The 16,797-nt window shown below is 46.1% G+C and overlaps 1 protein-coding gene across 1 annotated transcript; it reads left to right on the top strand.

The window, feature by feature from the left end:
• Nucleotides 1-313: 313 nt before the first annotated feature.
• On the top strand, nucleotides 314-15,463 carry katnal2 (katanin p60 subunit A-like 2; the record flags this gene model as incomplete). Its single annotated transcript, XM_083641137.1, has 16 exons — nucleotides 314-364; nucleotides 938-1,008; nucleotides 1,503-1,669; nucleotides 3,083-3,119; nucleotides 4,179-4,284; nucleotides 4,476-4,580; nucleotides 5,225-5,296; nucleotides 7,332-7,409; nucleotides 8,554-8,652; nucleotides 10,253-10,316; nucleotides 11,022-11,140; nucleotides 11,350-11,441; nucleotides 11,695-11,805; nucleotides 12,994-13,156; nucleotides 13,488-13,590; nucleotides 15,324-15,463. The coding sequence occupies 16 exons, from the start codon at nucleotides 314-316 to the stop codon at nucleotides 15,461-15,463; spliced, it is 1,578 nt and encodes a 525-aa protein (XP_083497263.1).
• Nucleotides 15,464-16,797: the final 1,334 nt, after the last annotated feature.

The following is a 16,797-nucleotide window of genomic DNA, read 5'->3' on the forward strand; positions in this document are numbered from 1 at the left end:
TTAGAAAACATTTCTCTTCACTTTCCATCGTAAACGTTTTACAACTCTGCTCTGACAGTGACAGGCGAGCCCCCTCCGCCATATGCCCCCCCTCCCCTCCCCTCCCCTCCCCTCCCCTCCCGAGTCCCCGAGTCCCGCCTCGGCTTTCTTCGGTGGCCCAAGACACTCTGGGTAGTATGGTGAGGTGACATGGTTAGATTGAGTAGCTCCAGAACTCGCTCACGGGCTGCCTGCCTGCAGTAACGTTTACAAAACTAAAGTTTGGTGTTATTCAGCCAGATACTTCACTAGCTTCCCAGCTTGCAGAATCACGATGGAGCTTTCGTATCAATCCATGAAAACTGCCAATGAAGCCCGCGAGGCGGTGAGTGAAACTTGGTTTGTTTTTGGAGTTTCCTACACATTATTTTCTGCTGACAACATTATTAGCACAGGTAAACGTTACGTTAGCAAGGTGGCCAGAACCTCCTGGGGAGAGGAACACGAACGTCTGCCTAATGACGTACTAGCGTTATTGTCCCAGACGGACACAGTATGAACACAACATGCACCGAGGGCATGGTCTCAGTATTTTACACACATGTGCTATCCAAATACAGCTGAAGCACAGCAGTTTAGCCGTTAGCATTAGCCGTGGAGCTAATCTGCAACGCAACACAACACTAGAGCCACAGCCAGCGTCCACTGGTTGCCAAGGCAACCAGTCAGGTGGCTGGGCTTTTTGGCGATTTGTCGCCATCTACTGGCTAAAGGAGTAGTTGATAATAGTAGCACTGGAAGTAAAGCAGGTGTAAGCAATACCATTAAATATGGTTCCATTCAATTTAGGTGTTGCAGTGTCAGGGCCTTCATTATATTATTATTGGTTACACCTGGGTCCTGCTTAACTCAAAACGTTTGCTGTGAAAAGGGCCCATTCGGTGTTTCTGTCTAACAGGATGAGCTGAGGACAGAAACCAGGAGGAAGAGCCTCCTCATCCTCATCTACCACCACCTTCTAGAGCAAGGGTCAGTGTGTGTGTGTGTGTGTGTGTGTGTGTGTGTGTGTGTGTGTGCGCGCGCGCGCACGTGTGACATTTGTGTGTAAACACTATGCATCAATGTGCTTGTTTCCACAGTGCCACTAAAATGTTAATTTACACTCAACATTGATCAGCATGAGTTCTTATCCATTGCTGCTTAAACCCTGACACACAGCCCATAATGTCTGCAGGCAGGTTTCCCCGGCCGGGTCATTGAAATCCTTGAAAGTTTGTGAATTTGAAAAATAAAAATAATGGGATTCAAAGTTTTTGAACATAGAAATGGGTCATGGAAAGTGCTTGAATTGAGGGTTTTTCATGCAGAGTATTACGCTCCACCTCCAGCTCTCAACAGCTCTCAAAAATCTAACAAGCATTGCAGTCTGCTAGTTTACATTATACAATTCTCATATACAAAATCATATATGAAAAAATATGAAACGATACTCATCCCTACGTGTGTGTGTGTGTGTCCCTTAGCTACATGGACGCAGCAGCGGCCTTGGATCAGGAGACGAACGTTGGTCTGAGGAGGTTTGAGGTTTGTGATAACATCGACCTGGAGACAGTTCTGATGGAGTACGAGAGCTTCTACTACATCAAGTTCCACAAGTTCCCCAAACTCACCAGGAGAGCGGCAGAACCAGGTACAGAACCTACCGCCGCTATAACACACTGTCACTCATTGAATTGGCTTCCTGTATCGTATAGAGTTGCTTCTGATATGTAGGGCTAAATGGCCCTACTCCCAAATATATTTCTGACCGTTTATGAGCCACCTACCGGTAGGCCTCTCATGTCACCTGACACCAATCTCCTAGATCAGCGGTTCCAAACCTTTTGTTAGAAATCTACACACTGAATAATCTTCATGCAGCGAGAGTGCCCTCTAGTGGTTGAAACCCACTTTCGCAGTTGGGTCTCCCAAGTGGCTGATCTTTGGTTCCCGAAACTTTACATCCCCAAGAACGTCCCCTCTCCCACCCAGAGTCAGAGCGGGTTGATAGGCCATGTCCGTATAGGCTTGGTTCACACCATAGGCACCTCAGATGCAGTGCTGAAGCAGTGCTGAAGCAGCGCTTCACGGAAGCTTTGAGCAGGAGCTTTGTCACTCTGTTCTGTCCACGCCTTGCTCTCTTTTGCCCCGGCACTGCCCTGCTCCCGCCCACAGACAGCTTGCATTCACTTCATGCCTGGCTGCTCAGGTGCTGCACGCCTGAAAAATAGAACTGAAGCTGAAACTATCGCTGCAGCGCGCGTGCAGCGTAGCTTCACCGTGGCGTGGCATGCGCGGCCGATCAGAATCAGAATCACTTTTATTGCCACAGTATGCAAGTTACATACGAGGAATTTGTCTTAGTGTCTGTATGCAGCGTAGCGGTCACAACAATATACAGAGATAAGAAGTAGGAAGATAACTAAAGACAATCACAAAGTTGCAAGTGCAATCAAATCGAGTAAATATATACAATAGTTCATGAGTGGTGAAGTGTTCTGTGGATGATAAATATGAATTTACGTTGGATTTACATGAGATTTACGGACTGAGTTAAATAGACGTTAAATAGGCAGTGGATTTACATGAATTTACAGTCAGAGTTAAATAAGAGTTAACATTGAATGTACATTAAATTTACAGGCTAAGTTAAATAGGCATTAAATGTGCAGGGACAAATGTGATCGGTCTTGCCTGTTAACAAGGAAGTTGAAATGAAACTGTCTTCGTGCTGTGTTGCTTCAGCGTTGCTTCTGCGTAGCTTCAGCGTATGGTGTGTTCGGGCTGTTCTACCCCAAGTTGAGATGTTGATTTGCATTTTTTTTTATCCCAAGTAGAGGCAGGTCTGCCAGAATAGCTCCCCTCTTTAAAAATCAATGTCAAAACAACAACAAAAAGCGAAAAACATTCGAATACTGATTTGGACGTTACCATGGCAACGATTGAAGCTTCGAAACCTTCGGGTCAACCCGAGTCAGTAGTCTCCTGAATGCTGAATTAATGGGAGTTATTCACTGAATTTAGATAATAATCAGTTACTGATTTCTTTTGCGTTTCCTTCCAGTTGAGACCAGACTGGCGAGAAGCTGCGGCAAGAAGAGGTGAGTGTGTTTCTCTGTCTGTCCGCCTGCCTCTCCTCTGTAAAGCCTGGAACACATCATCAACCCCAGTCCAAAGATCCAGCATCAACCAAGGCAGACTGTCACCACGCCCCATCGTCGCCTTTTTCAGAGCCATGAGTTTAATATAAGAATTCTGAAATAAGTCCGAATTCTGAGGGAAAAAGTTAGAATTCTGACATTAAAGTCAGAATTCTGAATGAAATGACAGCATACTGTTACATGTGACATCACTGATGATGTCACGGATGATACTACCGATGTTGGAATTTGAATGTCCCCTAGATTTTTGTGACATCAAAGTGGGGTCAAGGCGAAATCGCACAAAATGGGTGATATCATACAGCTCAAGGGGCTTTCCCTAAGGCACGTCGTCATGAAAATATCCGTGTATCGGAATGATCAGCTGAGATGAAGTTGAAAAATGAGCAGAACGTTTTGTATGTGCCCTTTCTTCTCCTGCGCTGCTTCTGACCAGCCAATCAGAGTGATTTCTCTGCCAACTTAACCAGCCAATCAGAGTGATTTCTCTGCCAACTTAACCAGCCAATCGGAGTGATTTCTCTCGGAAAAACCGGCGACAAAGCCGACTAGTGCCAACGGTGCGGGACACACCGCAAAGACTCGGGCGACAGACGCTCACCGACGGCCCAGACATTGCCGATGCCCGATTATCGGCTTATGTGTCTTCTGCCATTTTCTGCTGTGGTTCAGTTTCTATGTTTGTCCCTCAGGACGCCCTGTAGACGCCTCAGGACGCCCTGTACGGCCGTGAAGCCCCTTCCCAAGATCACTCACTTCACTAACCCTAACCCTAACCCTGACCCTCAGGAAGCCCTGTACGGCCGTGAAGCCCCTTCCCAAGATCACTCACTTCACTAACCCTAACCCTAACCCAAGATCACTCACTTCACTAACCCTAACCCTAACCCAAGATCACTCACTTCACTAACCCTAACCCTAACCCAAGATCACTCACTTCACTAACCCTAACCCAAGATCACTCACTTCACTAACCCTAACCCTAACCCTAACCCTCAGGACGCCCTGTACGGCCGTGAAGCCCCTTCCCAAGATCAGCCCGTCCCGCAGGCCGCAGTCGGGGAGTGTCGCCAAGAGGCCCGAGTCCAAGACGCTGCTCAAAGACGTGAGTAAAGCTGGCGGTGTGTACGCTCACATGTTCAGTGAAAAGTGTTTGTGTAAAGCTGGCGGTGTGTACGCTCACATGTTCAGTGAAAAGTGTTTGTGTAAAGGAACATCATGCTGATGATGATGATGATGATGATGGCTTCAAGAGAAGAAGATATCAGTTCATCTTGTCACCCTGTGTGTGTTCAGAAGGAGAACGGCTCCTCTTTCCCTCCTGAGTCGTCAGAGTTCGGCCTCAACGTCTCCTCCATCAGCAGAAGTCAAGCAGCTGGGGATGGAGCCGCCAACAGGAAGGTACTGTCAAAAACAAACAACGGAACAAACGGCAAACCCCTTTCAAATTAGAATCTCTAATTTTTCTTTGAAAATTTTCTTTTTTTGACCAAGTTTTTGCCCCTTACCATTTTCTTCCCAATTGTACTCGGGCGATTCTTCCTTGCTGTCCCGGGCGTTGCTCCACCCCCTCTGCTGATCTGGGGAGAGTTGTAGCCTCCTAGCACATGCTTCCTCCGATACATGTGCAGTCGCCAGCTGCTTTCTTTTCCACCTGACAGTGTGTGGGAGGATCACACTATTCCCCCCCACTTCCCCTTCCCCCTAACAGACACCCTGACCGACCAGAGGAGGCGCTAGTGCAGCAACCAGGACACGTGTATACTTTTGACAACCTACTTTAGATGAAACCACACCCCGAATCCATTTGATTGGTCGCCGCAACTCCTGAAAATGTGCGGCAAATAAAAAAGACGACTCTCTCTCTCTCACACACACACACACACACACACACACACACACACACACACACACACCCTTCCTTAGATTAAAGTAAACACTCAACATCTCTTAAAATGTATTTCATAGATCTTTGAAAAGATGTGTTTATTTATTTAATCTTCACTTTTGTTCTACTGATATAAAAGGTGTGTTTTCTATCCCAGGGCCAGCTGACTGACTGCAAACACATGATCCACGACTGTGTCAAAGGCGCTGGCAGCGAATCAGACCACATGGTAATGACAGTAGAGTCTTCAGTAGAATCAGACCACATGGTAACAACAGTAGAGTCTTCAGTAGAATCAGACCACATGGTAACAACAGTAGAGTCTTCAGTAGAATCAGACCACATGGTAATGACAGTAGAGTCTTCAGTAGAATCAGACCACATGGTAACGACAGTAGAGTCTTCAGTAGAATCAGACCACATGGTAATGACAGTAGAGTCTTCAGTAGAATCAGACCACATGGTAACAACAGTAGAGTCTTCAGTAGAATCAGACCACATGGTAATGACAGTAGAGTCTTCAGTAGAATCAGACCACATGGTAACGACAGTAGACTCTTCAGTAGAATCAGACCACATGGTAATGACAGTAGAGTCTTCAGTAGAATCAGACCACATGGTAACGACAGTAGACTCTTCAGTAGAATCAGACCACATGGTAACGACAGTAGACTCTTCAGTAGAATCAGACCACATGGTAATGACAGTAGAGTCTTCAGTAGAATCAGACCACATGGTAATGACAGTAGAGTCTTCAGTAGAATCAGACCACATGGTAACAACAGTAGAGTCTTCAGTAGAATCAGACCACATGGTAACAACAGTAGAGTCTTCAGTAGAATCAGACCACATGGTAACAACAGTAGACTCTTCAGTAGAATCAGACCACATGGTAACAACAGTAGACTCTTCAGTAGAATCAGACCACATGGTAATGACAGTAGAGTCTTCAGTAGAATCAGACCACATGGTAACAACAGTAGAGTCTTCAGTAGAATCAGACCACATGGTAACGACAGTAGACTCTTCAGTAGAATCAGACCACATGGTAACAACAGTAGACTCTTCAGTAGAATCAGACCACATGGTAATGACAGTAGAGTCTTCAGTAGAATCAGACCACATGGTAACAACAGTAGAGTCTTCAGTAGAATCAGACCACATGGTAACGACAGTAGACTCTTCAGTAGAATCAGACCACATGGTAATGACAGTAGACTCTTCAGTACAATCAGACCACATGGTAACAACAGTAGAGTCTTCAGTAGAATCAGACCACATGGTAATGACAGTAGAGTCTTCAGTAGAATCAGACCACATGGTAACAACAGTAGAGTCTTCAGTAGAATCAGACCACATGGTAACGACAGTAGACTCTTCAGTAGAATCAGACCACATGGTAATGACAGTAGACTCTTCAGTACAATCAGACCACATGGTAATGACAGTAGAGTCTTCAGTAGAATCAGACCACATGGTAACGACAGTAGAGTCTTCAGTAGAATCAGACCACATGGTAACGACAGTAGAGTCTTCAGTAGAATCAGACCACATGGTAACGACAGTAGACTCTTCAGTAGAATCAGACCACATGGTAATGACAGTAGACTCTTCAGTACAATCAGACCACATGGTAACAACAGTAGAGTCTTCAGTAGAATCAGACCACATGGTAATGACAGTAGAGTCTTCAGTAGAATCAGACCACATGGTAACAACAGTAGAGTCTTCAGTAGAATCAGACCACATGGTAACGACAGTAGACTCTTCAGTAGAATCAGACCACATGGTAATGACAGTAGACTCTTCAGTACAATCAGACCACATGGTAATGACAGTAGAGTCTTCAGTAGAATCAGACCACATGGTAACGACAGTAGAGTCTTCAGTAGAATCAGACCACATGGTAACGACAGTAGACTCTTCAGTACAATCAGACCACATGGTAATGACAGTAGAGTCTTCAGTAGAATCAGACCACATGGTAACGACAGTAGAGTCTTCAGTAGAACCTAGATTTGAGATTAGAGGGGATTTGACTAAATATCAAATTGTAAAATGATTGTCATGTGATTCCTTCATGTTTTTTTGTGTTAATGCTGTACATTAGCTGGCCCTCTGGGATTATATAGAACAGTATTATGCAATAAATATGTTTAATAAATTCTGCAGGTTTATTATGTGATTAAAAATATTTGAACTGCACAAGCGACTTAAAAACAAACACATCAAAACAAAATCACCAATTATGTGTTGCGTTGCAGGAACGTCTGCTGAAGCCCCTCAGCGCCTTCTCTGGAATCAACAGTGAGATGAGAGAACTGGCTGCAGTTATCAGCAGGGTACTGCACGCACACACACACACACACGCGCACACACACACACGCATACGCACGCACGCGCGCACACGGATTTTGGTTAAATGCATGAAAATTTGAGGTCTGTGTTTATGGAACAGTGAAGTTTAGGGGTACGGTGGTGCAGTGGTAAGCGCTGTCGCCTCACAGCTCGAAGGTCCTGGGTTCCATTCCCACCTGAGACGCTGTGAGCGCTGAAGGAATGCGTGCCCGTCCGCATGTCCTCGAGTGCCCACCGCCTGGGTGGGGTCATCAAAAAGGGCCTTTCTGTGTGGAGTTTGCATGTTCTCCCCGTGCCTCCCGGGGGTTTCCTTCATATAGGAACCCCCTTCACCAAAACATGCAATATCCTGGTTGCTAATGTGGTGCCTCCTCTGGTCGTTAAGGGCGCTTGTTCAGAGGGAGGGGAACTGGTTGGAATAGCGTGATCCTCCCACGTGCTATGTCCTACCAGTGAAGCTTCCCCTGTCAGGTGAAAAGAAGCGGCTGGCTAACTGCCCATGTCTCGGAGGAAGCATGGAGCCAGTTTCGGCTCTCCCCAGATCGGCAGAGGGTGGAGCAGCAACCAGGATAAATAAATTAAATCAGCACTAATGGGGGATAAAAATGGGATAGAAAATCAGGAAAAAAATATAGAAAAGTGAAGTTTGTGCTCAGCAAGGTCCTCTTCACAAACGAGGAGCACTTTTATGACTTTTGAGGCGTAAATGCTTGTTGTTTTTAAACGCGATTTTCAGAAAACGCTTCAAAAGTCATAAAGGTTTTCTCTGAAGGTGATCCTGCTGAACACAAAGTTTGCTGTTTCATTAACCTTTGTTTACCACAGACGTTATTTCATGCATTCAACTGGAATTCCCATACAACACTCCCATTGACTTTTACACCTAAGAACTACTGTAGGAAGTGCAGGGACTTCTGGGTAAGCCTACAAAAATACGTCATCTCTGCGGTACGCTATGAATCAAGGCCGAGCTTCCATCCTCTCTTTTATCCGATGCTTCATTCTAAAGGACACCTATTTACACAAGCCTAATGGTGTGTGTGTGTGTGTGTGTGTGTGTGTGTGTGTGTGTGTGCGTGTGTGTGTGCGTGCGTGCGTGCGTGCGTGCGTGTCACCGCCCACCTAAAGGACATCTATTTGCACAACCCGGCGGTGCGGTGGGAGGACATCATGGGTCTGCAGGACGCCAAGCGATTAGTCAAAGAGGCCGTCGTCTATCCCATTAAGGTGAGCCTGCCGCCGAGCATGCTGGGATGTGGGCGCCGCTCGCCCATCTTCGATTCTGAATACATCTCCTTTAAAGGGCTTAAAGGGACGGCGCGCTGCCGGGTCAGGCCAGTCCGTTAGCCTGACATGAAATCCATATCTGGGATAACAGCCCTACAGAATATGGTAACACACATACACAGATGGATAGGCAGGCACGCACGCGTGCACGCACACACACACGCGCACACACACACACACACGAGAATACAGACACACACTCACAAGAACATACGGTATGCAATCCAATGTAAAAGACGCATACATTCACACAGTTTTGCCTTAAGCACGTGCACAGATATAAGCAGGCACATACACACACACAAATAGACAGCACACACGCACACTCGTACACACACATGCACACACACGCACGTACACACACACACGTACACACACACACACACACACTTCTATCATCATCGCTTAGGCCTCTCTCTCATGGATATGACAACAACAAATCAGGTTGTCTGCATCCTGGTGACATTTGCAGGCAGAGATGAGGACGGATGTGTCTATCTTGTATTCTGCAGCAGCTCTGTTTTGATTGAATAACGAGCGTCTTGTTGACATTTCTCTGTTATTATTCATGTCATTTGCACCTGGCACCCGCTTCCAACGTGTGGGAAATATTTCAGGACCGCGGTGGCATAAAACTTTGGATTATGTGTTGCAAAAATGTTATCAGAGCCAGGTTTGGTCAATGTTTTTTTTTGTTTTTTTGTTTTTTTTAAGCGAATGGTTTTTACTGGACACTACACTAGCAGTGAAAAGTTTGGACACACCCAGTTGAATGAATACTTTACATTAGTTTCATAGACAAATATAAATAGTGAAGGTGATGCCCTATGTATCAATTTCTTTCCAAAGCCTTTGTCTTTCAAACCGTTTGTTTTCACACCACCATCTGGCAACTCGCTCGGGAAACCGATTGGATGAACCACCTGTCTATCACGTGTATCACAGACTCGCTCTCCCTGGCGTCACACCTAAAGCCCGCCTCTAGCTGCCTCTGGACGCTGATTGGTGGAAACCACTGGTGGTTCAGGTCCAAACCAATGGATTGGAGCGTGGCAAGCGTGGATTTGTCATGTGATCATGATCTTTCCTTCAAAGGCAAAGGGCGACTACTTTAAAGAATCTAAAATATACGATTATTTTGATTTGTTTAACACACACACACACACACACACACACACACGTCCCCCCATTTCCCATTTTTGTTATTTCATCATTTTTCATATTATTCTAAAATGTGGGAAGAATACGGTAGTAAAGAATTCAAGAAAAATGTGTGTCCTAATTTATTGACTGCAGTAGTGTATATAATATTGTTTGCGGCTATAAACTGTTATCATATTGAACCCTACAAGGTCTTGTCTTTGCTGTTGTAATTTAAATATTTTACCGAAGAGAGAAATTACTTTTTTATTCTTCCCTCCTGTCATCCTCCTCTCCCTCTCTTCCATCCACCCCCCCTCTCTCTCTGTCCTTCTTTTCTTCCTTCCTTATCTTTTGGTATCTCCTTCCCTCCCTCGTTTCCTCCCCCTTCTCTCTCCAGTACCCCCAGTTGTTCACCGGCATCCTGTCTCCGTGGAAAGGCTTGCTGCTCTATGGCCCTCCAGGTAACACCTCCAATTGGACAGTCGGCCTGTCAATCAGCTAGTCCTAGACAACAGAAGCGTGACATATATTTTCATCGCTAAATAATTAAATTAGAATAAAGATTGTGACTCCATCTTCTTGTCAGGCTAATGGGAAAATGAATAGGGGCGTAGCATGATTGCCTCTAGCATGTCAGACGCCAACACCGACCGTTTTGCTTAAGCTCCATCGATTTAACATGGATTTGTTTCTTTGTTAAGGCGAACAATGAAAGCTACAATGAAAATGTAAAAAAGAAAAGAAAAAGATATTGATGTTGTCTCTGTCAGTTCAGTCAGTTAACAGCCTAGCTGCTGCAGTCTGCACAAGCTAAAAAATGAAAAATGGATTTCTGACTGAGGAGGGATGTAAAAGGAGTTATAATCAATGGGACAATAATAAAGTGCAAATTATTTTACCCAAGTAGGCTGAGGCCCAAAACACCTTCACTGATGATACTGCCTCCATAATATTTTGAGACTTGAGTTGACACTACGTTTATCACTGTGGAAAAACCACCAACACGTTTCTGGCAACTGTTTCAATGTTGGAAGAAAGAATACCTACTTTGTGACGGGAAACATATCTTGGAACTTATGTCTCAATTTGTAAAGATGGATTACACATCTCTCTCTCTCTCTCTCTCTCACACACGCACACACACAAACACAAACAAACACACACAGGTACGGGTAAGACGCTGCTGGCCAAGGCAGTGGCCACGGAGTGTAACACCACCTTCTTCAACATCTCAGCCTCCAGCATCGTCAGCAAGTGGAGAGGAGACTCAGAGAAGCTGGTCAGGGTGCGTTGTTACAAATACACACACACAGACACACACACACACACACACATACAGTGACAAGAACACACACACACACACACAATCTAAAACACAGTTAGGGCCTACAAGCATAAATAAGTTTGTGTGTGTGTTTTTGCATGTGTGTGTTTGTGTGTTCGTGGGTGCATGTGTGTGTGCGCGCGCGTGTGTGTGTTCGTGCGTGTGCCCAGGTGCTGTTTGAGCTGGCCAGGTACCACGCTCCGTCCACCATCTTCCTAGACGAGCTGGAGTCGGTGATGGGGCAGAGAGGAACCAGCATGGGGTGAGCTGTAGGAAGGGAGGGGGTATGACGTGGAGAGACTGGGGATTACAATTTATTCAGGTTTAGGGAAGCCCGGTGACGCAAGGAAAAAAGAGGCCAAGGCCCAAAGACCGACAGTTCAGTAAAAAATATATTTTCTTATTTTTCGATGGAGTGACTTGTACGTCTGCATATATTTGAACAAGAAAACAAGGAAAGAAAGAGAAAAGTGTAGTTGATGTAGCTGCAGCCTGTCTGTCTGCTGTGTTCACAGAGGAGAGCATGAAGGCAGCCGCAGGATGAAGACGGAGCTGCTGGTTCAGATGGACGGACTCGCCCGATCAGATGACCTGGTGTTCGTACTGGCTGCCTCCAACCTGCCATGGTGACACGCACGCACGCGCGCACACACACACACACACACACACACACACACACACACACACGTCTTAATCGCCATTTATGAGGTATTCAATTTGTAGCTATTGTGCTGATTGTGTTAAATGGGCATGTATCGTCTCATATTGATCGACTGAATCGAAATCGTATCGTGCTCAGACTCTGTGATATCAGCAACAACTATCGTTGTCCAAAGAATCTATATCGTATTGTGATGAAACTTCTGATTTACCCCCCTTGCTCATGTGGCGAAAGTGGCCTTGAGGTCTTAAAATATATTGAAAAGGTTTTAAAAAAAGGTCTCAACTCGTTCCCCGCTATTGATGTATTTTTATGTCATTCAAGAATCAACGCTTCTCCGCCATTGACGTGATATCACGTTAATCCGTGTTTTCACCGGCGTGTGATAGATGGCGCTCTTGACCACCTTATGAAGTGCTATATACTCCTAAAAGTCGTCCACAAGCCAGAGTTATTGTCCAACAAAACCAGCCAGCGGAAAAAGCAACGATCTGGAGGAAGCTCTATAAAAACACATCCAGCCTGGTGCCTCAAAGCGGTACAACAAACACCTTTCCCACTGAGCTCCACGCACTCTCAGGCCGACCGACTCGTGACAGTCACTCACAGCTGAAGGATTTCTTTCACCAGAAGCTGGTGAACGCACATAAATCACTTCTCCTGTCAGTTAGATTAGTAATCCGCTTTGTGAACCCTCACATAGTGTGAATTTCAGCTGACAAATATGCCCCCCCAGACCTCCAAACATCGAGCACCAGGAAACACCCGCCCCCGGGCCAGATGAGAGTGTAACCGGTCAGGTCCCCTCTCTGAGCGGGGTGAATCTCTCCCTCGCATCCGCTGCACAAAAAGGCATTTTTCTCAGCGCTCTGGCGAGAGACGGGCGTTTTCGGTTTTCAAGTATCGATAACTAAAGAACGGAAGAGAAGGCAGTTAAACAAACTCCCCCCCCTCCATGAAAGTAGGGGCTCTCTTCTATCTTTAGAGATATTCGATGTGAAGATAACTGAAGATGCTCAGAAACCCGGCTGCTGGCTGGCGACTTTTCCTTTGAAACTCTGGCGGGGAAGGAGTTAAAAGGTATTGAAGGGGGAGGAGTTCAAATGTATTGAATTTCACTTCCTGCATATACCCTGTGTCTGTCTGTCCTCAGGGAGCTGGACCACGCCATGCTGCGGAGGTTGGAGAAGAGGATTCTGGTTGGTCTTCCCTCGGAGCCCGCCCGCCAAGCCATGATCTCTCATTGGCTGCCACCTCTCAGCTCCACAGGAGGGGTGGAGCTACGGACGGAACTGGACTACGAAAGCCTGGCGAAGGTGTGCTGGCACTTGTTAAGGCAGGCTAACAGCAAGGCTATGAACTGCATTTTCAGTGTTTATCAAGCCCAGTTCCTTCCAAGCATCCTGCCTGCTGAAGTGTGCTTGAGCAAGGCAGTGAATCTACACTCTACCAGACTTTATAGTGCCAAAGTCACGCCTCCTCTGGGTTCGGCATCCGCACCAAGGGAATCCATCCACCATTCATTCTTCCATAGACGTTTCATAAAATGCAGCAATATTTCGAATCAGCAGAGACCATATAACATTTGGACCAAAACTAAAAAAACAAACAACTAAACTTAAACATTTTTGTGTGCGTGCGTGTCAGGAGACAGAGGGCTACTCTGGCTCTGATATCAGACTGGTGTGTAAGGAAGCCGCCATGAGACCCGTCCGCAAGATCTTTGACGCTCTGGAGTCACACCAGGAGGGTAGGACGCACACATACACACACATACTGTACATACATACATACACACACACACACACACACACACACACACACCTGGCAGTTACCAATCTGGGAAGCCAGAGTCTGACGACTAATATGACTCTGGGACAGACGGCCGATATTTCGGGGTTTCCATAGTAGAGCGGAGGTCCCGCCCCTTCCGTCATTTTTTACAGTCCGACGTCTCATATGCAGCTATTTATTATTATTATTATTATTATTATTATTATTAGCTGAAAACACCTACAATAGATCAGCTCCAACTCCAGTCTCGCGTCATTTGGACTGTAAACAATGACGGAAGCGGAAGTCTTGGTGCAGACATCCACTCGAAACCCCAAAATATCGTCCGTTTGTCCCAGAGTCTCATCCGTCTCTGGGTGCCCAGCTTGCACGACCACTGGACAGGCAACCTGTCAATCACGCCCCCAAAACAGTCTGCTTTATCATCTATTTGACTCTAAATAGGTCGGGACCATATCATGAAGACTTGAAATTAACGATCGAGACCTTAAACTCAGGAAAATGTTTACTGAGATAACAAATCAAGTGAGACATTTTCCCCATTGACTTCTATACTGTTATAGAATGGAATATATAGAAATTCAGCCCCGTACATTGCAGTTATCATGAACGGTGAAATTAGCTCTTGAGACCAAAACTACTTTTTGAACCAGGCTGTAAAACATGTTTATTTTTGCTGCAAATTTGGGCATTTTAACATGGGGGTCTATGGGGATGGGCTCGTTTTTTGCAGCCAGCCTCAAGTGGCCATTCAAGGAACATGTTGGCTTCATTTTTCCAACACAGAGATTGTCGCTTGGTTTACGGCTCCTCCCAACCACATCGCAAGTTCAGTCCCCGCCCCCAGCTGTAGCCTATAGAGGGAATGCACCGACGCCACGCCCCCTCCCGAACACGCCCCCTCAGCCGGACTAAGCAGCACTGAGTGTCAAATTTCCAAAACAAACGTGGCTTCCGCCAGGGGTAGTAGCGAAACCACGGCTAATATAAACGATTATCTGCTTAAATTAAAGGCAGTTGGACTCGATTGTGACCCTTATAGCTTGCCAAAGAACCAGTGGTCCATGGACGTAGACATGTGGCCATGAATAGGGTTTCCTGACATTTATATGTAGCTACTTAATATAGACGCCAGGGAAGCATACAAGAGCCTGGACGCGTGGTTGTACTTCAAGGCTGGATTTGTTGGCGACATTAAAGCAATGGATATTCTGGTTGTATGTGGAGAGGTAAATATTTATTTTATTACAACTTTTATTAAGAAAAATATAGCATACGCTGTCACTAACACACGCTAGCTTTGTTCAATCATAGTGAACACTGTCACTCATGTAACGTTATATCTGTGCAGGTAAAACACAGCCAGAGAATGAATGAGCCCTCATTGAAACCCTGGATAGCTGCAGAGAAGACCGGGACCATTTCATTAGCTTTCGGCAGCCTGTAAAAAGATACCTCCGACGCCTTGTTGAATCTATTTTTACAGTCAATGGCACAACAGCACTTTCCCATTTACGTTGTTTTCTCGCGGAAGCTGAACGCTAAACACCGTGACCGGGCGGCGCCACCTGGCTTGTTTAGACGTTTTGACACTCACTGCAGCTGAGTGGGCGTACCCGCACTGACTGTCGCGTCCGTGACGTCACGTGCATTCCCTCTATGTTGTGTCATGTGTCTTTTCCTCCACAGGGACCTCGGACATGCCTGCCATCAAGCTGGAAACCGTGGCAACCACCGACTTCCTGGAAGTGATTGCTCACACCAAACCATCAGCGCGGAGCCTGACCGACAGATACACGGCCTGGGAGAGAGAGTATGAGTCTGTCTGACACGCGTGTGCAGACACAGACAGACAGATACACGGCCTGGGAGAGAGAGTATGAGTCTGTCTGACACGCGTGTGCAGACACAGACAGACAGAGACACGGCCTGGGAGAGAGAGTATGAGTCTGTCTGACACGCGTGTGCAGACACAGACAGACAGAGACACGGCCTGGGAGAGAGAGTATGAGTCTGTCTGACACGCGTGTGCAGACACAGACAGACAGAGACACGGCCTGGGAGAGAGAGTATGAGTCTGTCTGACACGCGTGTGCAGACACACACAGACAGATACACGGCCTGGGAGAGAGAGTATGAGTCTGTCTGACACGCGTGTGCAGACACGCGCACATGTATGAGGGAGGAAACATAACATACAAACAACACTGACACAGCTGGACACAAACACATGCAAATACTTCAAGTGAAACAGAGCTGCCTATGAGAAACATCTTTTATCTACTGTTAATATGCAAATTGACTTACTGCAGTTTCACTCGATGGGGCCATTGTAAGAATATGCTATTTATTTTTGCTTTCTCCTGATCTACCGTAAATTTCAGACTATAAGCCGCAGCTTTTTCCCCGTTTTTTGGCCCCTGCTTATCTATGGATTTTTTCAGCAAAAAAAAATAATAAAAAACGGAATTCTCTCTTCTTTAGCACTCTTTCTAACTATAAATCCACTTCTGTTTTAATTTCCTCTCTTGCCCTCTTTTCACCACACCGCGGACACTGTGTGCACTGTAAAAAAAAACACAGGTGGTGTTGTGTTATGTTGTTTTGTTGAAATGTTAATAAATGGGAGCTTCCTCAAACAGCCATCTCTTTCCCGACAATCCCCTCTGTGCACGAACCCTTACATATGGTAATTAACTCATTGAGTGCCATGGACGTCCTTCGACGTCCAATTAAATAGTGACGTAGAGTGCCACGGACGTCCTTCGACGTCCAATGCGTTTTTTGACGGTGGGACGTCGATCAAAGCCTTCCGCAGCTCCTGTACAACTATAGTAGCTATTGGAGGTCTATAACCTATTTTACAGAACCCTTAGGTGGCGACAGTGCTCTCCAGATTACAGAAATGTCAGGAATACACAGCCTGAAATAGCCTTGATCAAAGAGAACCCGCTCATGCTGCAGTCCAGAGCCATGTAGATTGTTCTGGCTGCAACTGACGGTGCGTGCGAACACAGTCAATCCGCGCACACAACTGAGTCCTTCTGCCTCTGTCTGTCTGTCAGCATAGTTTCTCCACATGATTAGCCGCTAGAAAAGCAGCAGCGCGACACTGAAAAGCCAAACCTTTCACTGCAGTCCGCGTGTGGCTTCTCCATGTTGC

The sequence above is a fragment of the Poromitra crassiceps genome (genome assembly GCF_964638095.1).
Source record: "Poromitra crassiceps genome assembly, chromosome: 8".
Classification (NCBI taxonomy): Eukaryota; Metazoa; Chordata; class Actinopteri; order Beryciformes; family Melamphaidae; genus Poromitra; species Poromitra crassiceps.